The 22,684-nt window shown below is 42.2% G+C and overlaps 1 protein-coding gene across 1 annotated transcript in view; it reads right to left on the bottom strand.

Annotated features, from left to right (window-relative positions):
- The window catches only part of rgs6 (regulator of G protein signaling 6), a 91,450-nt gene that overhangs the window by 17,084 nt on the left and 51,682 nt on the right, over window positions 1-22,684 (bottom strand). Inside the window, exons 3-7 of the mRNA XM_083562676.1 lie at window positions 7,999-8,095; window positions 7,409-7,459; window positions 7,199-7,305; window positions 3,771-3,822; window positions 1,706-1,770 (exon numbers count right to left, since the gene is read on the bottom strand). Of these exons, the coding sequence (XP_083418802.1) occupies window positions 1,706-1,770; window positions 3,771-3,822; window positions 7,199-7,305; window positions 7,409-7,459; window positions 7,999-8,095 (372 nt within the window). The remainder of the gene's footprint in view (window positions 1-1,705; window positions 1,771-3,770; window positions 3,823-7,198; window positions 7,306-7,408; window positions 7,460-7,998; window positions 8,096-22,684) is intronic.

Below are 22,684 nucleotides of genomic sequence, written 5' to 3'. Positions count from 1 at the left end.
TGAGTGTGTGAGGGAAGAGTGTGTGTAATCAGGATGAGTGTGTGAGGGAAGAGTGTGTATAATCAGGATGAGTGTGTGAGGGAAGAGTGTGTATAATCAGGATGAGTGTGTGAGGGAAGAGTGTGTATAATCAGGATGAGTGTGTGAGGGAAGAGTGTGTGTAATCAGGATGAGTGTGTGAGGGAAGAGTGTGTGTAATCAGGATGAGTGTGTGAGGGAAGAGTGTGTATAATCAGGATGAGTGTGTGAGGGAAGAGTGTGTAATCAGGATGAGTGTGTGAGGGAAGAGTGTGTGTAATCAGGATGAGTGTGTGTGGGAAGAGTGTGTGTAATCAGGATGAGTGTGTGTGGGAAGAGTGTGTATAATCAGGATGAGTGTGTGAGGTAAGAGTGTGTATAATCAGGATGAGTGTGTGAGGTAAGAGTGTGTGTAATCAGGATGAGTATGTGAGGGAAGAGTGTATATAATCAGGATGAGTATGTGAGGGAAGAGTGTATATAATCAGGATGAGTGTGTGAAGGAAGAGTGTGTGTAATCAGGATGAGTGTGTGAAGGAAGAGTGTGTGTAATCAGGATGAGTATGTGAGGGAAGAGTGTATATAATCAGGATGAGTGTGTGAGGGAAGAGTGTGTAAAATCAGGATGAGTGTGTGAGGGAAGAGTGTGTATAATCAGGATGAGTGTGTGTGGGAAGAGTGTGTGTAATCAGGATGAGTGTGTGTAGGAAGAGTGTGTATAATCAGGATGAGTGTGTGAGGGAAGAGTGTGTGTAATCAGGATGAGTGTGTGTGGGAAGAGTGTGTGTAATCAGGATGAGTGTGTGTGGGAAGAGTGTGTATAATCAGGATGAGTGTGTGAGGGAAGAGTGTGTATAATCAGGATGAGTGTGTGAGGTAAGAGTGTGTGTAATCAGGATGAGTATGTGAGGGAAGAGTGTGTGTAATCAGGATGAGTGTGTGAGGGAAGAGTGTGTGTAATCAGGATGAGTGTGTGTGGAAACAGTGTGTGTAATCAGGATGAGTATGTGAGGGAAGAGTGTGTGTAATCAGGATGAGTGTGTGAGGGAAGAGTGTGTGTAATCAGGATGAGTGTGTGAGGGAAGAGTGTATATGATCAGGATAAGTGTGTGTGACGGAAGAGTGTGTGTAATCAGGATGAGTGTGTGAGGGAAGAGTGTGTGTAATCAGAATGAGAGTGTGTGGGATGAATGTGAACAGGATGTGTGAGTGTGGGATAAGTGTGAGTGAGATGAGTGTGAGTGTAGAATGAGTCTGTGTGTAGAATGAGTGTGAGTAAGATGAGTGTAAAAGGGTTGTGTTTGAGTGAGATGAGTGTGAGTGGGACGAGGGTGTGCGTGGGATAAGTGTGAGTAAGATGAGTGTGAGTGGGACGAGTGTGTGTAGGATGAGTGTAAGTAGGACGAGTGTGATTAGTGTGAGTCTCTCAGGGTTGAGATGTGTTGCTATGAGACTTGTCCTCGTCATACTATCAATCACTTGTCCCTGTCTCTGTCTCAGCTGCTGCAGTTACACCTCTGTGTGTTCCCTCCCTCTGGAGAGAGTGAGAGAGACTACGTGTGTGTGTGTGTGTGTGTGTGTGTGTGTGTGTGTGTGTGTGTGTGTGTGTGTGTGTGTGTGTGTCTGTGTGTGTGTGTGTGTGTGTGTGTGTGTGTGTGTGTGTGTGTGTGTGTGTGTGTGTGCTTACCGCTTCGTAATCTGCTAGCTCCAGTCGAGTCTTGTTCTGCATCGTCCTCTTACACAGATAAATGGCTGCAGGAAATAATATATATATATATATATATATATATATATATATATATATATATATATATATATATATATATATATATATATATATAGAGAGAGAGAGAGAGAGAGAGAGAGAGAGAGAGAGAGAGAGAGAGAGAGAAAGAAAGAGAAAGAGAGAGAGAGAGAGAGAGAAAGAGAGAGAGAGAGAGGCATGAATCCTACATTTACACATGAGACACTCCCACTTCACTGTCCTTTCACACATGTAACACACACACACACACACACACACACACACACACACACACACACACACACACGCGCACACACGCACACACGCACACACACATCTGCATGTACATGTGCCCGCATACAGAAAGCAAGCTGCAGGCTGGATTTGTTACATTTTTGGACAGAAAAAAGGTGGATGGAAAATGAAAAGAGAAAAGTAAGAATAAGATAAATTAAAAGAATAACGAAAAAATAAGGTACGAGAGGAAGGAAGGAAGGAAGGAAGGAAGGAAGGAAGGAAGGAAAGAAGGAAGGAAAGAAGGAAGGAAGGAAGGAAGGAAGGAAGTGTAGTGTCTTAAACGTATAGTATCTTAAATGTGTAATATCTAAAAGCCTTAACTCATACAATTCTACAAATGGTGACAGTCCTGGAAAGGCCAAAGTTAATTACTGAACCATCTGGCCAGATGTTTTCCTTTAAGCCAAATGTATGAAAGGCCCATAGTGCTTATCTTATGAGCCGTGACTGGGAAAATGAAACGGATGGTCGTCCTTAAATCAGTATAAGCCGAAGTATAGAATATGATCCAGGATGCATGTCCTCTTGGGAAAAGACCTCTGACCCGTTCTCACTGTATGTTAAGATGAATGGTCTGGGAAAGTGAGCGCTGGTACATTTGAGATATATTAAATCTGGACAAAGACAGGTTTCTCTTTAAGATAAACATTATTGCACAGTAGGCTCATATACATCTGTTATACATTAAGAGGCGGACCCAGAGAATGATCAGAATATATAATGAGTGTGCAGCCATGGATCGGGAGTCAGACTTTGAATCAGAGCGTGCTGACTCCAGGCTTGACCGGAAGGCCTGTAAAGATGCTATATTTCTGTGCTGAATAAAAATCATTATTTACACGAAATAACTGCGTCTACGGAGATTCCTTCCAACCGACAGCTACACTCCATCAAGACGACGAAATACACAACAGAAGGAAGGAAGGAAGGAAGGAAGGAAGGAAGGAAGGAAGGAAGGAAGGAAGGAAGGAAGGGATGAAGGAAGGAAGGAAGGAAAAAAAAGGAATGAAAAAAGGAAGGAATGAAGGAAGGAAGGAAGGAAGGAAGGAATGAATGAAAAAAAGAAATGATAAAAGGAAGGAAGGAAGGAAGGAAGGAAGGAAGGAAGGAAGGAAGGAAGGAAGGAAGGAAGGAAGGAAGAATGATAGGATGGAAAAAAAAATGCATTATATCCCAAAGTAAATTGTGAATTATGTAAAAACTACCTGCTGGAGTTTAATGAGTGAGTGATGAGTAAGTGATGAGTGAGTGATGAGTGAGTGATGAGTGAGTGATGAGTGAGTGATGAGTGAGTGATGAGTGAGTTATGAGTGAGTGATGAGTGAGTGATGAGTGAGTAAATAATGAGTAAGTGATGCGTGAGTGATGAGTGAGTTATGAGTGAGTGATGAGTGAGTTATGAGTGAGTGATGAGTGAGTTATGAGTGAGTGATGAGTGAGTGATGAGTGAGTGAATAATGAGTAAGTGATGAGTAAGTGATGAGTGAGTGATGATTGAAAGATGATTGAGAGATAAGTGAATAATGAGTGAATAATGAGTGAGGGATGAGTTATTAATAAAAGAGTGATTAGTAAGTGATGAGTAAATAATAAGTGAATAATTAGTGAGTAATAAGTGATTGATGAGTGAGCGGTCATGTAGTAATGTGATAGTGTATGTGTGTGTGTGTGTGTTGGGTCGGAGGGGGGGGGGGGGGGGTCTTTTGCTCACCGTAATCTGTGTTTTCTGGCTCCCAGCAATTCGATGGCCAAAAGTAGGGAGCCTGAAAAAGAAACAGACAGCAGAAAAAGAGCAGAGAGAGAGAGAGGAAAAAAAGAGAGAGAGAGAGAGAGAGAGAGAGAGAGAGAGAGAGAGAGAGAGAGAGAGAGAGCATGTGAAAAAGAAAGAAAGAGGAACTTCATTCTTGCCTTTAAATGTACTGCTTTATTAAATACTGCACTTAATGACAGCCTCACACACACACACACACACACACACACACACACACACACACACACACACACACACAAACATATACACACAGCATTTATTTACTGCACTGCTTCCAGTACGTGTATGTGGGTGTTTATCAGATTTTTTGTCCAATCAGATTTCAGCCTCTATGTGCTGCCATGTCAATCTAATCTGCCCAGGGCCTTCATAGTCAATACTGCTGGCCTTTTTACCTCAGTCTCTATTAGAAATGAGTCTGTTTCTTTAACCAATCAGATTTTAGATTCTCCTCACAGAGCAGCTCGCTGGCCCAGAATATTGTCAGCATTTTTCTATCCTCTGATTGGTTGGTCAGAGGGAAACTGTTACAGCCGAGTTCGACTGGTAAAACACGTCTGCAGCTCTGCACATGTTAATACATCTGAGTTTGACTTTTTTATACCTACGGAGGAAGAGAAATTGATTTGGTCTCGGACATACTTGAAAGTACATTTTGAAGAAAAGCTAGACATGGTGAGGAGGTCAGTAAACCCTGAAGCTAGCTAGCGTGTCTCAGCATGGGAAAGGGTTTGTTCTCCACCTTCAGACCAGTAAATACGAGCGGTACCACTGGATCACAGCCTCTGGGGGGCGCTGCACATTATGAGTCTGCATCTCTGGTGAGTAGGTTGTATTTTATTTACATTTTATGTTTTTGTCATGTTATTGGACAAATATTGATTCTGAACTGCTCCAGATGTTGTAGGTGCACAGTTGTGGTTGTAGTGTAGAGGTTTGGAGTCTTAACTGGGTTTCTTGCTTTAGTAAAATGGTTTTTACCTCCAGATGTGAAATGTCTCTCTGTAATGCCACGTGTTGTTATTTTGTATTGATGGTTTCTATAATTGCGACGTGATGTGGTGGTATTAAGAGGTGGATTAAGTCGGGTACGTCCTCACTGAAGACCCAGGTACCAAATGCATGGGCCACCACTGACACGCACACACACACACACACACACACACACACACACACACACACACACACACACACACACACACACACACACACCACTCATATACCATACACACATACACATATTACATATTACAGACACTCAACACACACACACACACACACACACACACACACACACACACACACACACACACACACACACACACACACACATAGACACACTGTAACATCTGGACACAGCTGGTACAGACAGGGCTGTAGACACTCCCTGGGCTGAGAGTTTAATTCTTCCTGCTCTACAGAGAAGAAAAAAAAAACACAATTTCCACTCGCTCATTAATGAACGTGCGGGGGAAAGAAAGCGGCAGGGAATTTAGTTAGTGTCACTCACACACAGCGACACTCTCATTAACACATTACTAAAAGCGAAACTTTTCATCTGGAGAAAAAAAATGTTTGGTCAGTGGTTCAGCGAAGTATTGCTTTATTTATCATGACTAAAGTCAGAACAGGAGAATAATTACATTTATATAGAAACCGAATAAAAAATTTACAAAAGAAAGAAAGAAAGAAAGAAAGAAAGAAAGAAAGAAAGAAAGAAAGAAGGAAGAATCCCAACATGTTCAGAATTGGGGTTGTAAAAATGATAGTGTGTATGAGTGTGTGAATATGTGTGTAGACAATGAAAGTGTCACAATATCTTCTTCTTCTTCTTCTTTCGCCGTCTCCCATTAGGGGGCGCCACAGCGGATCATCCGTCTCCATACCCCCCTGTCCTCTACATCTGCCTTTTTCCACCCAACTACCCGCATGTCTTCCCTCACCACATCCATAAACCTCCTCCTTGGTCTTCCTCTTTTCCTCCTTCCTGGTGTCTCCATCCTCAGCATTCTCCTACTGATATACCCCATGTCCCTCCTCTGAACATGTCCAAACCATCTCAATCACACCTCCCTCACCTTGTCTCCAAAACGTCCTACATGCGCTGTCCCTCTAATAAACTCATTTCTAATCCTGTCCATCATCGTCACTCCCAACGAAAACCTCAACATCTTCAGATCTGCTACCTCCAGCTCCACCTCCTGTCTTTTACTCAATGCCACTGTCTCTAAACCATACAACATCTCAGGTCTCACCACAGTCCTATAAACTTTCCCTTTCACTCTCACAGATACTCTTCTATCACAAATCACTCCTGCCACTCTTCTCCACCCACTCCACTCTGCCTGCATTCTTTTCTTTACTTCTCTAACACACTCTCCATTACTTTGCACTGTTGACCCCAGGTACCTGAACTCCTCCACCTTTTCCACCTCTTCTCCCTGCAACTGCACCCCTCCACTGCCCTCCCTCTCATTCACATTTCATTCCCCTTCTCTCCAGCGTGTACCTCCACCTCTCCAGACGCTTCTCCACCTGCTCCCTATTCTCACCACAAATCACAATATCATCCACAAACATCATAGTCCACTGAGACTCCTGTCTGACCTCGTCCATCAATCGAGAGTGTCACAATATATGAGGGAAAAAACTAGCAAAAGCTGCTTTTATAAAGCTTTGTGCTCATATTGAACACAGCAAAACACCCAGAGAGAGAGAGAAAGAGAGAGAGAGAGAGAGAGAGAGAGAGAGAGAGAGAGAGAGAGAGAGAGAGAGAAGGAAGGAAGGAAACAAAGCTGCCTCATTTGGAATAATAAAGAAGTTATCGGTTTGGATGAATTGCTTAAGTCAGGACATTTATCGTTTTCAAGCTGGATATAAACTCTGAGAAAAGAAATAGAGGGAAAAATGGCACATATTGAAGAAAGCAGAGGTTCAATTCAGACTGAAAAAGCCTTCATAAGATATCCTACAATCTAATAATATCATATAAATAAGCTGCATTTCTCGATTAATAAATTAATTGATTAATTTATTTATACTGAAGTGAAGATAATCAGTTTTCGTCGACCTCAATGTGGATATTTCCAAGTGGAATATTGAAAGCTTCCTACCAAAAAGAAAGAAAGAAAGAAAGAAAGAAAGAAAGAAAGAAAGAAAGAAAGAAAGAAAGAAAGAAAGAAAGAAAGAAAGAAAGAAAGAAAGAAAAAAAGAAAGAAAGAAAGAACGAAAGAAAGAAAGAAACTGACAGTGTGTGTTGTATATGAAAGTGGAAAGTAAATACAGATCTTTCTCTAACAGCTGGGATTTCTCATATAATGTAAAATGTCATTGTGTTCCCTTTGTTTCTTGCTGGTCCAAGAGCTCACCTGGAAGCGGTAGAAGGTGCCGTCATCTTTCAGGGTGAGCACGTGGTCCGAGATTGGAAAGATGTAGCCCTGAGCTGCAATCAGACTCCCAATGTGCAAAGCCTCAGCTAAAATGAAAGAGATCTCAATTTATCTTTATGTACCAGGGCAGTGAGATCTTTATCATTTTTAAGTCTTGGGTTTTATTTCCTGTTACAGATTTGCACTCACCAGGATCTTCAATGAAAAGATTCTTCATCAACCACAGAACGATGTCTGAGCCTAGTGTTCAGTAAAAGAGAGTCTGTTACGAACATTAGGAAACACTATAAGCCAAGATATCACATATGCCTACATATTGCCTTTCTTGGCCCACCTTTTCCTACTCTGGCCCACACATGCCTGTATAATGGCTACCCTGGCCCACCCTTTCCTACCCTGGCCCATCCATGTCTGCATAATGCCTTCTCTGGCTTATGCATGCCTATATAATGCCTTTCCTGGCCTACCTATTCCTACCATGGCCCACCCTTGCCTGCATAATGCCTTCCTTGGCCCCCTGATCCTACCCTGGACCACCATGCCTGTGTAATGTTTTCCCTGGCCCATCTATTAGTACCCTGGCCCACCCATTCCTGCATAATGCCTACCCTGGTTCACACATGCCTATATAATGCCTTCCCTAAACAATCTATTCCTACCCTGGCCCACCCATGCCTGTATAATTGCAATACCAGATACTAACATTTTTCCTGAGCGTTGATTTGAGTGTTGATTTGTTGTACCAGTGATTTAGGAGCTCTCTAATTGGCTCTCCTTACCTGTGACCACGCTGGGAATCTTTGACATGAAGCTCTTGACAGTTCTGATGGGAACGCCGTCGGTTTCGTCCTGGAGACGGGTGATTATATCCTCGATCTGCCGAGAAAAGAGACAGAACAGCTTGGATGAGTAGTTGCTGGGGTCAAAGGAATCTATCTGCCATAAGGCCCGAACTGTGCGTAATGCAGGCTTTTTTTATAGAATAAATCTGTTGCTTTAACCAATCAGGCTGTGATTTGGTCACTCAGAGGCATTTCACCTCTTTTGATTGGATGGTCAGAGAGCGCACTAGTCCACCTAATGTGGATTTAATAGCTGTTTTTTCATTCCACAACGACTGACAGAGGAGAAGAAATCGTTTGGTTGCAGATACACTTACAAGCACATTTACAAGACGTTTCGAGAAAAGGTGGACATCTGGAGAAAAAACAGATGTTAAGCTTTTTTACGAACCATTCATACTTTTGCGTTTTCTTGCCTGTAGAATTTGTACAAAAACACACAATTTGCCTTAGTTTTAAATCCCCAAAGACACCATAATGCACAAAAAAAGCACAAAAATGCAATGGTGATGTGATGAGGTGAATAACGATGCGTCTCTAAGAGATGACCTTCTTCCCAGCACTCACTTTTGCTTCTACCCAGCAAAAAATGTCAAAGTAGGACCTTCCAGATCAGAAATTCAAGAATTTAGATTTCAGGGTGTTTCTTACCACCTTAGATTTCTTATATATATACTGCAGTTATCTTGCCCACCCATACCTACTTCAATGCAACCATACCTACCCTGAGCCACCCATACCTAACCTGGCCCACCCAAACTTACCATGACCCACCCAAACCTACCCTGACCCACCCAAATCTACCCTGTCCCACTCAAACCTAACCTGGCCGACCCATACCTTACCTGGCCCACCCATGAAATTTTGCCTTCACTTTAACTAAAACACTCAAAATTGTTTTAGCATGACAATGCCCCTGTCCACAAAGCCAGCTCCATGAAGATCTGCTTTCCATGGGTTGGGAGATGTGAAAGATCTCACCTCACCTACATCAGTACCTGACGTTACAGTATCGGAATGAAATCACAGAAGAGTGGAGGTCATTATAAGAGCAAATGGGAAAAAAAGATCCCAATCTTGTGGTGGGGGGGTCCACAAACCTTTACCCATACAGTGTAGGTAACATAGTGAAGTGAATATTTTCAGGTGTAACTGAACATCCTTTCAGATCTGACCGAAAACTGTTTACACACTTCGAAACAATCTCAGAAGATCTGTTATTGTTCTACGAGATAATTAGTAAGCAGTAATAAACCGGATCACACCTCGGCTGGTGCGCGTGTATCGCAGCGGGGTGTGTGATTCAGAACAAGCTGGTGCTGGTGTTTATTTTCACGGCTTTATTTTAGTACATCAGGCAATTTAATCCCGTCAGAGAGGAAAATCTGGAGAAACAAAACACGCCTGCTTCGATACACAACCTTTACCCTATAAAGTGTATATTTATAGTGTAAAGTCTTGTTGAGTTCTCAGGATCGAGTAACTGGGAAAATTAGGAGAAGGTGATTCCACATTTCCATTTGTATACAGACAATTAAAACCAGTGTGAAAGAGTTTTATATCCACAAACACCTACACAACCTAAATCTTTTTATCTGGTGTTTCTGAAGACACATTATCTAGCACACTTTGGTATTTTTTTTTATTGTGTAGTGCAGTGGTGTCAATCTCAATCACAGAGGAGGCCAAAATTAAACACTAGGTCTAAGTAGAGGAACAAACACTGTCAGCATGTAATGAACAACAAAACAGACAGGATACAGAATTTTCTTCTTCTTTTCACAGGGGTCTCCACAGCAGAACATCCGTCTCAGTCCTCTACATCTGCCTCTTTCAAACCTACCATCCATAAATCTTCTCCTTGGCCTTCCTCTTTTCCTCCATCCTCAGCATTCTTCCACCCCATGAAATACTTCATGTCCCTCCTCTGCACATGACCAAACCACTCCCAAAAATCTTACCTGCCCAGTCTCTCTAATAAACTTATTTTTGATCCGTCTATCCTCATCCCTCCTGATGAACATCTCAGCATCTTTGACTCTGACACCTCCAGCTCAACCTTCTGTTTTTTCTAAACCGTACACCAAAACAGGTCTTACCACCATCTAAACTTTCCCTCTCACTCCTCCAGATCCCCTTCTCCACTCCACTAGTGAACGAATCTTTCATGTGACCCAGAAGAACGAGTCCTCTCAAAGAGTGATTCGTTCATTTTCTACAAGCAAAGCATCGCAATATCTTTGTAGGTTATGTACAGGAAAAATAATTCAGTACTCGACTCTTCTGGTACGTATCGTTCGTTCTTTTATCACGTGACTACACAGTGCAATAGATCAGGTTGTCTTGGTCAAAATCTCGATATCATTGTTACAATAATACACGTGACAAAAGAACTAACGACACGGACCAGGAGATATGAGGTCAAGCTACTTATTCTGGTTATCAAACCTGCCCCGGTGCACAAACCCAGCTCTGGGTTGGAAGATGTTTAAGATCTCCTGCTATAGAGTTAATGAGTTATCTGAATCTCATACAAATCTCGACAAAATCTAGCAGAACATCTTCCCAGTGGAGAAGTGGAGTGGAGGGGTTATTTTAAGAGCAAATGGAGACTACCTGTGGAATATGATGCTCAAAACGATGCACATACTGTGGTTAGGTGCCCACAAATTTGGTGTACTGAGGAAAGGGATAGCTCAGTGGTTAAGATGTTGGACTTCTCCTCAGATGAACATGAGTTCAAATCCCACCACCACTAAGATGCTTCTGTTGGGTTTTTTAACAGCTCAGTTGGATGAATTTAATACAGTGTTTTGTAATAAAATTATATAGAAAACAAGAAATGAGATAAGTGTTGCCTATAATGAGCATTGCTACTGTACGACATAAAATTTTTTACTTCCTTTGACACATCTAAATATATTTGCACAAATTTTTTAAATACCACCGTATCGATGTATAATCAATTTTCTTATATCCTCTATAACGTCTTTATTCCCCCCTTATATTAAAAAATAATTTCTACTAATAGACCTTTTACTCAATGCACAATCAGCCGATCAGTCTTTACTTTCACTGCAAGTTGGATTCTGCCTATAACTTTGTTTGTGACAAATAAAAATCTTGAATCTCAAATAAATAATCTCACAAGGTTTTTACTTCGAGAAAGAAAGAAAAAGAAAGAGAGAGAAATGAGATTAAGAAGCACTTTCTGCGCCATCGAGATTGGACGTTTGGTATCGGCTGATGAGCCGCGTGGGTTTTTTGCGTGTAAGTGGTAAAACCACCGGACGCGTACCGCACGTCTATATATAAACCCTAAACAAAAGCAATCAACAAACCGCCGTGCCACCACACCGAGGTGAACAAAGCCGAGCCTCTTCACATCGACGCAGAACGCGCATCATCAGACACTCCACGTTCGCTCCCTGAACGTATTACTGCAGAAATCGTGGCTGTGTGTCGCTCAGCCGTCGTCAAATATGAGATAAGAATACGCGTGATGTCCACAGACAGCAGGCAGATGGGACGCTTTGGACCTTCTTTCCACCCACGTGTACCGTCTACGCCGTTATATTCAAGCTATATTTTGACAGATTGGAAGCGATCCCAGATTTCTTTTCTTATTCGCTAATAAACAACTGTATTAATACATTTATTTACAAGATTTATTTTCCCCAAAAGTTTGTGGGAACCTGAGCATAAGATTGCATAAGAATGTTTTTCTGTTTCAAAACCCCGTTCCACATTTACTGATTTGCTGTAATAATAACCTCCACTCTTCTCTTCTGGGGAGATGTTCCACTTGATTTTGTGGAGGTTTATGGATGTTTATTCAGCCGCAAGGGTGTTAATTGGGTTTGAGTTCTATTGCAGGAGATTTTGACTGTCTAAATGAGTTTATTAGAGGACTTTTTGGAGAAAATTTGAGAGATTGTCCAAAGAAATTCTATACAGTTGTTGCTAAAAGTTTGAACATTTACACGCATTTGGCAGACGCCCTTGTCCAGAGCAATTACAACTGAGCAGGAGAGGGTTAAGGGCCTTGTTAAAGGGCCCAGCAGTGGCAGCTTGGTGGTGGTGGGATTTGAACTTGTGACCCAAAGTTCAATGCTTTAACCACTGAGCTCTCACCAGACTGTGAAGGACAGTAACAAAGTAAATGTAATCCGTTCCTGTACTTAAGTAGCAATTTCACATATCTGTACTTTACTGAAGTATTTCCAATTAGGGAGATTTTTACTGCAAAACAGTGCCATGTTATAAAATGATAACATCGCTCTGCAGAACGATGTATTCCCCCCACCCCTTCACCTTCACCAACAACCCCACCCTGAAACCCCTCCAGTGTTGCTCTGAAATACGCTGAACAGATCGATATGCGTGTCTGCATTTGCCACCTCGGGGACTCTGTTCAAGACACATACGTTCAGACGACATGTCTGCGCGCTCCGGTTTCCATCCGCCGGCTTTATACATCATAAAACACCGCCGGCTAATCGATTAATCCGGAGAGATACTAATCGTTTTAGGAATAATTTCAATCCTCCAGGTGGGAAAAGTGTAGAAAGTTTAGATCTTTAGGAAATGTACAAGCGAATACAATGTGAGTACTTTAGGACTGTCATTACATTAGCAAAACTTGCATGCAGACTACAATCAAGTGTAGCAAACTACAAGCAAAAGGTAGCAAACTACACTCTATATGGCTAAAAGTACTGTATCTGGACATCTGTTGTTTTTATTTTCATAGCTATAAGTGGTTCTTCTTCAATATTTTCTCACAAAATTGGAGGCCCACAGTTGCCTTTAGATGCATTAGCGTGAAATTTTCTCTTTGTTAGCATGTGGCTTCCGTGTTCCAGCATGACGTTTCCCCTGTGCACAAAGCCAGCTCCATGATTATGCTGTCCATGGATTGAAGTAAATGTTTTTTTTATTCGTGTAATTCCAGCCCTTGGGAAAACCAGGTGACTAGTGGTTGTGAAGAAGAAAGTGATTGGTTTAAGGTACCAAAAGAACACGCCTTTTACTGAACATGACCGTGTCAAAAACTAGAGCTTTAATTCAGAAATAAGGGTGAAAAATTCCACACTGGAAACCTGGAAATTAACAGGAATATATTGGGAATAAACTGGGAATTTACTAAATTGCAGGTTCGCCTATAACAGAGAACTTCAATGTAGTTGGGAAAAAAAATCTTGCAGAATCATTTTGGTTATAGGATTTTTAAAAAAGTTGGAAAGCGAGGGGAGTGAAGTTTTTAAGTAAAAACTACGAAAAAAAAAAAACTAATTTACTAGAAAAAAATTGAAATTTTCAAGTTTAAAACTCCAGTATGATGATCTGGTGATTCTGTGCTAAAAAAACAAGTATTTCCTTGTTGCTAAAGGACACACACGCCAAGGGATAAGTAAAGTTTGATTAGATCTTTCACTCCAGGCATAATACAAAACAAGTGTCGTCTGCGCAACATTGCAAAATGTATATGCTGTTTTCTTCCTTGATCGAAAAACAAAAACAAACATTTTTGAGTTTAAAACACAAAACTTGTAATCTTTTAACCTCAAAAAAATTTAGTGTGAGGAGAGCTCGGTGACAGGGTGCACACGTGGTCAGAATAGCAGACGTGGTAACGCACGTGATCAGATTAGCACCATTAGCATGGCTCCCAGTCTACACAGGACAATGTCTTTTTGCACACTGACTTATGAAGGTCGGTGCTTCCTGTGACTGTGCGTGTAGCTTTGTGCTGCCATCTGTTGGCATGTTCTAAAACTAGCCTCGAAATACCACTTTGTAGTCTAATGTCTTTGGAGCTAGATATTTTGATCTGAGCAGAAAAAAAAAAATCTCTAAAATCTTTTAGAGCCCCTCCAAATTGTATTTCTGGCTTTGGGGCTTTTTTGTTTCGTTCCTCCAGTTGTAAATCAACAACGTCCTCCATGAGAGTCACCGAACAGATCGTTTAATGCTAAGCGTCTCCGAAAGCGACACCAATCAGAGGTGTGCAATTGATCGTTGTACTAATGAGAGCGAGACGAGTCCTCTTCCTCTCTCTCGTTCTCTCTCTGTCTCTTTCTGAGGGCTTTAGAGAGCAGACAGCAGCAGATGTGGGCGGTTAGACGTCAAAAAACACCCGAAAGAGCTCGTTCTCAATCAAAGCCACCCTCGCAAACTTGATTACAACACTCGACAAAGGCCTGCAACTGCCACTTAAGGAAAGGAAGAAAGAGCGACACGAGAGCTTCTCTGGCTCTACTTCAGCCGGGGTTAAGCAGCAAGGTCGTTTCCAGGCAGCACAGAAGGGACTGGTGATGAAGGTGATGATGAAGCTGACGACCGTCCTCTTGCAAAACGAGATATACAGAAACATTCCAGTGAAGAATGCATCAAAGAAAGCGTTTTTTTTTTTCCAGTGGGCTGGATGTAGGACAGTGTGAGCGATCGTAACGCTGCAGGAGGCGGTGATGCTGCTATAGATAACCGAGCGAGGAGAGCGCGTGACTGTCATACCGCATCCTGCGGATCTTCAGCCGTGGTCCTGATCGATGCTGCTGCTGATTTTTCCGCATACGCTCCCTGGTAAACGACTCTCAACCCTAATCAATCTTTAACATATAAAATCATAATCAGCACTGAACTATTCTCTTATTTGACACAACAACATCGAGCCGGAAAATCTATCATAGTATTGGCCAAAATTTTGTGGAAACCTTAAAATAAGATTGCTATGTGCTTTTTTTTCTAAACATCCCATTCCACATTGTTTCTATTCACTCTTAAAATAACTTCAACTCTTCTGGAAAATATGTTCCTCTACATTCCGTGGAGAAGAACCACATACAGCTAGAAATGGTCAGTTGTCCAAATACTTAAGGTTAAAGACTTAAAGTAGACTAAATGAGCTAATCACTCTTTGCAGCAGTGCTGAACAGAAAAGTATTTGATAACGCACTAAAAAATGTCAAAGTGGATGTTTTTCACCAGAAAAGACAATATCAGCTCGTCTTTCTGGTGATTTCAGATATATTTCAGAATAGAAATCATCAGTATTTCAGTTATTTTTTCCCTTCAAAGCCACCTGGTGTTGCAGCTGGAACAAAAAATGAATGAAGTGGAGCTTCATGAGGGATGATTTCAAGTGTCCTCGTCACTCATCAAAGAGAAACTCTGTTAATGTACATGTCAGAAGCAGCTGTTGCAACACTAAACTCTTCACCTGAGACTTCAAAACCTGGATAGGCAAATGGAGTACACACACACACACACACACACACACACACACACACACACACACACACACACACACACACACATATCTAACCACACACACAAACACACACACAAACACAAACACACACACAGACACACACACACACACACACACACACAAACACACCTAACCACTCACACACAAACACACCTAACCACTCACACACAAACACACGCACACACACACTCAAACACACACACAAACATTCACACACACACACACACACACACACACACACACACACACACACACACACACACACACACACACACACACACACACACCTAACCACTCACACACAAACCCACCTAACCACTCACACACAAACACAAACACACGCACACACACACTCAAACACACACACAAACACACACACACACACACACACACACACACACAAACAAAAAATATTAATAACTGTCTGTCTAACTAACATACACTATACATTTCCAAAAGTATTGGGCCACCAAGAAAGTGTAAGTCTATAGTGTAGATCCCATCTATCTATCTATCTATCTATCTATCTATCTATCTATCTATCTATCTATCTATCTATCTATCTATCTATCTATCTATCTATCTATCTATCTATCTATCTATCTATCTATCTATCTATCTATCTATCTATAAATCAATCATACAATTTACACTTCCAAAAGTATTGGGACACCAAGAAAGTGTAAGTCTATAGTGTAGATCCCATCTATCTATCTATCTATCTATCTATCTATCTATCTATCTATCTATCTATCTATCTATCTATCTATCTATCTATCTATAAATCAATCATACAATTTACACTTCCAAAAGTATTGGGACACCAGGAAACATTTAGGATATCTTTGGATGCAGGAGCATGACAATTTTCCTTCACTTGAACTAGGAGAACCAAACCTGTTTCAGCACAAAGCCAGCTCCATGAAGTTCTGCTTTCTATCGGTTGAAGTGGAAGCTAAATATGAACACTGACTGCACTCCAGGATCTTATTATAAGAGCAGATTAAGATTAAATGTGGACTGAGATGCTTAGAAAGATTCACAACCATATTGTATAGTGTAGATAGAGAAACAGACAGAAAAAGAAAACTATCTTACATACACATGGAATACAAAGGTTCTGGCAAAAACTATGATTAAAAAATATATATATATATTAATATTAATATGAATAAAAAACATCTGAATAAAATGATGCGAGCTATCGTTCTCTCCCTTCGGTCAGTTACTCTTCCAGATCAACTTTTAAGCCTGGAATTCTACATTATTGCAGACTTTGAGTTCTGATTTCGAGGTATAATCAAATCACTATGTTGTGAAAACTCAGAACAGCTGAGGAATTAGTCTGAGTCAGAGCAAAAGAGGCGTAATTACTTACTCAAATATTTCATTTCTTTCTTTTCAAAACACTTCATTTAGAGCTGTTTCACCTAAAATTCCTGTATTGTGTGACTGAGCTGCAGCGCTCAACCAAGCTTTTACAGTTCATAAGTGTGAATCAGGGACAATGGTCTCTGTCTCACTCTCAATTACACTTTCTCAGACTGTCTCACACTCACACTCTCTCACACTATCTCACACTCACTTACACCCTCTCACACTCACTTACACTCTCTCACACTGTCTCACATTCACACTCTCTCACACTCACTTACACTCTCTCACACACTGTCTCACACTCACTTACACTCTCTTACACTCTCTTACACTCACACTCTCTCTCACACTGTCTCACACTCTCTTACACTCACTTACACTCTCTCACACTGTCTCACACTCACTTACACTCTCTCACACTCTCTCACACTCACTTACACTCTCTCACACTGTCTCACACTCACTTACACTCTCTCACACTCTCTCACACTCACTTACACTCTCTCACACTCACTTACACTCTCTCACACTGTCTCACACTCACTTACACTCTCTCACACTCACACTCTCTCTTACTGTCTCTCACACTCTCACACTATCCTACACTCTCTCACACTGTCTCACACTTACTTACACTCTCTCACACTGTCTCACACTCACTTACACTCTCTTATACTGTCCCACACTCACACTCTCTCACACTGTCTCACACTTACTTTCACATTCTTACACTCAATTACACTATCTCACACTGTCTCACACTCTCTCACACTCTCTCACACTCTCTCACACTGTCTCACACGCACTTACACTCTCTTACACTTACACTCTCTCACACTGTCTTACACTGTCTCACACACTTTCACTCACACTGTCATACACTTACATACACTCTCTCACACTTATACTCTCACACTGTCTCACACTCACTTACACTCTCTCACACTATTTCACACTCACTTACACTCTCTTACACTGTCTTACACTGTCTCACACTGTCTCACACTCTTACTCACACTGTCTCGCACTGTCTTACACTGTTTTAAACTCACTTACACTGTATCACACTCACATACACTCTCTTACACTGTCTCACACTCACTTACACTCTCTCACACTGTCAAACACTGACTTACACGCACTCACACTGTCTTATACGGTCTTACACCGCCTTACACTCTCACTCACACTGTCTCACACTCACTTACACTCTCACACTGTCTCACACTGTTTTACATTTACTCACACTTTATTACACTCTCTCACACTTATTTGCACTCTCTCACATTGTCTCACACTCACACTTTCACACTCTCTCACAGTCTCTTACACTGTATTACAATCTCGCACAGTCTCTTACACTGTATCACAATCCCTCACACTGCCTTACACTCTCTCACACTGTCTCACACTCTCTCACAGTCTCTTACACTGTATTACAATCCCTCACACTGTCTTACACTCTCTCACACTGTCTCACACTCTCTCACAGTCTCTTACACTGTATTACAATCCCTCACACTGTCTCACACTCTTTTTGACTCTAGCATGCTGTTTTTCACTCTCTCACACTCTTTCATGCTGTTTCAGATTTTCTCACGCTGTCTCACACTTTCTCCAACTCTGTCACACTTACAATTTCTTGCACTTTCTTTGTACGAGACAAGTCCTCATTCCTGCCTAAAAGGAGGAGAAAGAGACAGAGAGTGAGTGAGAGGAAAGAGAGAGAGACTAAAAAATGTTTGTGTCTCTCTATCAGTCTCCCTCTTATCTTACTCATAGTTCTGAAATCAATCTGATCAAAACAACTACAACATGAAGCTGAAGCCAAGAGCCAGTGCTACGTGTGATTTCACCTCCTCGTCTACACACTCACCAGGCCTAGAGCACGTAATCAAATACTATTCGCTTCTCATGAGCAAATTTCACACAGGATAATAATTACTCGTCCCTGAGGTGCAGCGCTCCTGCAAAAATCCTCATAATCAAATCATTTCAATCGTTAACAAAAGCATGTGTGTTCATCATCATCGGAAAGAAACGCCATCTCGCTCTGGGGTGAGGTTAACTGGGTTTAGTGTCATCATTAACTAATTAAAAGAGGGCTCGGAGGGCAGCTAGCTTCAAAATGCCTGAAGGTCAGATGTGATGTTTGAGCTCGGCGCAGAGGGCCAGAGCTGACGGCTGGAAAATGTATTTTATAACAGGAATGACAGGCCTGTGGAGCGATCTGAAGAAGATCATGGTGTAGCAGCCATAGAATATTTCGTTTATTCTCTCATAAAACACTGCATGGTAACGACTTTGTAGTCATATAGATAAACTTATTATCTAAATGTGTTGGGTTGAATGTCTTGTGCTTGTTTCCTGCTGCTGTCTGCGCTTTTTGGTGCTGTCTGATGCTGTCTGGTGCTATGTGCACTGTCTGGTACTGTTTGGTGCCATCTGGTGCTATCTGGCTCTTTCTAATACTGTTTGTATTGTCTGGTGCTGTCTAGCACTCACTGATGCTGTTTGTGCTGTCTGTTGCTGTATCATACTCTCCAGTTGTGTCTGGCGCTGTCTAGAGCTGTCTGGTACTATCTGCTGCTGTCTAGAGCTGTCTGGTACTATCTGGTGCTGTCTAGAGCTGTCTGGTGCTGTCTAGAGCTGTCTGGTACTATCTGGTGCTGTCTAGAGCTGTCTGGTACTATCTGGTGCTGTCTAGAGCTGTCTGGTGCTATCTGGTGCTGTCTAGAGCTGTCTGGTGCTATCTATAGCTGTCTGAGCTGTCTGTGTTGTCTGGTGCTATTTGCTGCTGTCTAGAGATGCCTAAACTGTAAATTGTGCTATCTGGTGCTGTTTGGGCTGTCTGGGTCTGTGAAGCACTGTCTGATACTGTTTGGTGCCACCTGGCTCTTTTTAATGCTGTTTGTGCTGTCCGTTGCTGTTTGGGCTGTCTGGGTCTGTGTAGAGCTGTCTGGCGCTGTCTGGTACTGTTTGGTGCCATCTGGCTCTTTTTAATGCTGTTTGTGTTGTCCATGCTTTCTGGTGCTTTTAGGGCTGTCTAGTGCTGTCTAATACTGTCCAATGGTGTCTGGCACTGTTAGGAGCTGTCTGGTGTTATCTGGTGCTGTTTGTGCTGTATATGCTGTATGGGCTGTCTGGTACCTGTCTTGTGAGCTATTATGCTGTCTGGCACTGTCTGGTGCTGTCTAGAGCTGTCTGGTGTTATCTGGTGCTGTTTGGGCTGTCAAGCTCTTTCTAATGCTGTGTGTTCTGTCTGTGCTTTTTGGGCTGTCTGGTACCCTTTGATGCTGTCTGAGCTATCATGCTGTCTGGCACTGTCTGGTGCTGTCTAGAGCTGTCTGGTGTTATCTGGTGCTGTTTGGGCTGTCTGGTACCCTTTGATGCTGTCTGAGCTTTCATGCTGTCTGGTGCTGTCTAGAGCTGTCTGGTGTTATCTGGTGCTGTTTGGGCTGTCTGGTACCCTTTGATTCTGTCTGAGCTATCATGGTCTCTGGCACTGTCTGGTGCTGTCCAGAGCTGTCTGGTGTTGACGAGTGCTGTTCGGGCTGTCTGGCTCTTCCTAATGCTGTGTGTGCTGTCTGTGCTTTTTGGGCTGTCTGGTACCCTTTAATGCTGTCTGAGCTTTCATGCTGTCTGGCATTGTTTGGCACTGTCTTGTGCTGTCTAGAGCTGTCTGGCACTTTCTGGTGCTGTCTAGAGCTGTCTGTCACTGTCTGGTATTATCTTTAGCTGTCTGAGCTCTTTGTGTTGTCTGGTGCTATCTGGTGCTGTCTAGATATGCCTGAGCTGTCTGGTGTCATCTGGTGCTGTTTGGGCTGTCTGGGTCTGTGTAGAGCTGTCTGGCTCTGCCTGGCACTGTTTGGTGCCACCAGGCTCTTTCTAATGCTGTTTGTGCTCTCTGATGCTGTTTGTACTGCCTGGTGTTGTCTGGCTCTGTCTAGAGCTCTCTACGCTGTCTGTACTTTCTGGCACTGTCCAGAACTCTCTGGCACTGTCCAGAACTGTCTGGCACTTTCTGTTCCTGTATGTGTTGTCTGGTGCTGTCTGAGCTGTCTGTGCTGTTTGATTCTACAGTATCTGTAATGTCTGGTGCTGTCTGACAGTGTTGCTTGTTATGTCTGGTGCCGTCTGGCTCTTTCTGTGCTGTCTGATGCTTTCTGAGCTGTCTGGTGATGTCCAGTGCTGTCCTGGCTGGTGCTGTCTGCCATTTTCTGGAAATGTCTGGTGCTGTCTGAGGTGTCTGGCACTGTTTGTGCTGTCTATAGCTGTCTGAACTTTCTGGCACTCTCTGTTAGTGTTTGTGATGTCTGGTGCTGTCTGTGATGTCTGGTTCTACAGTCTCTGTAATGTCTGGTGCTGTTTGACATTGTCTGTTGCTGTCTAGTACTGTTTGGCTGTCTGGTCTATCAGTGATGTCTAGCTCTGTGCTGTCTGTCACTCGCTTTCTCTCTTTGGCAATGTCCCGCACTGTCTGTGCCGTCTGATGCTGTCTGGCACTGCCTGGTGCTGTCTATATCTGTCTAAGCTGTCTGGCACTTTTGGTGCAGTCAGCTCTGTCTGTGCTGTCTGTATCTCGCTGCACTGCCTGGTGCTGTCTTCGAATGTGATGTACTAAATACATGTGAATACATACTCTGAATAGAATGCACCATTGCAAAACGTTTCCTGTACTGGAAAAAGCCTTGAGTCCTGGCATTTATGTGGATGTTCCTTTAACATGTACCACCTACAAAACACATTTTTACAGACCCGCCATTCTTACAGCCCTTTAGGATAAAAGTGTTTTCTAATAAAAGTGGCCTATTTCAGCAGGGTAACACTTCCTGCACATCCATACAGCAATTTGTTGTGCAGGAATGGCTTTAGAAACATGATAAAAAGATCAAGGTGCTGACTCCAATTAAGTGCACTCCCTTAACATTCACGGCTTCATTTTAAAGCTTGTGAGCTAAAGTAATAGGAACTGCTCTGTGTGATACAGCGACCCCGTTCTACTCTTCGAAGAACCTCGAATTGATGCCATAACGTCTATTATAGGATAACAATATAAAATTAGTATCCATGGCAACCTGCCAACCAGAGGAAGCATAGGAAAGCCTTTCCCTTGAATTGTATTTCCATCCTTTACCACTAGAGGGATATTTACAGTGAATTCATGCTAAGTTATTTCTGCGACTTCACACTGGGACACTCTCTCCCTCAAGCTCAAAAGCTTGAACACCGAGCAGCAGGCCTCGGGCTACACACCACCTATGGAGCATCAAACCTCTCGTTCACGCAACCAACCGCGATCTAATTCATCTACTTTATAAAACTCACAGTAGCGCCACTAAACCAAATCATATACATCTATACCTACCTAATAGATTAAAGATGTGACCCACATCACTGTACCCAACATATCAATAAAGTTGTGTGGCTATACCTCTCTGAGTCCTTACTCTCTAACCGGATTATAAGAACCTTTCAGAGGCTACGCTTCTTTTTAGGAACGCATATAAAAAATTAAGACATTGGAATGGGAGGTGGCTTTAAGGGGGACAGGAAACTCATGGGATTGAGGAATAAGTATAAATCGGTTATAATTTAGGCATAAAGGATTAATGGACATTCGGTGCATCCCAGATGAGGATGGGTTCCCTCTTGAGTCTGGTTCCTTTAAAGGTTTCTTCCTTATGCCATCTCAGGGAGTTTTTCCTTCACCACAGTCGCCACCGGCTCGCTCATCAGGGACAAACTTACTTATAAAGAACATATTCACTTTAACTCACCACATTTTCTGTGTAAAGCTGCTTCGAGACAGTGTTCATTGTTAAAAGCGCAATACAAATAAAAATGAATTGAATTGAATTGAATAAAGTAATCGACGTTGTCTTCTGGTGATTAAATATCCATTTAATTATTTCTTGCATGATCACTTGTATTTACTGATCATGTGTCTGCCGTGTTCAGAGTAATCGCTGG

This window comes from Silurus aristotelis, assembly GCF_946808225.1.
Source record: "Silurus aristotelis genome assembly, chromosome: 15".
NCBI lineage: Eukaryota > Metazoa > Chordata > Actinopteri > Siluriformes > Siluridae > Silurus > Silurus aristotelis.
This window is presented reverse-complemented; position numbering and strand designations above follow the sequence as displayed.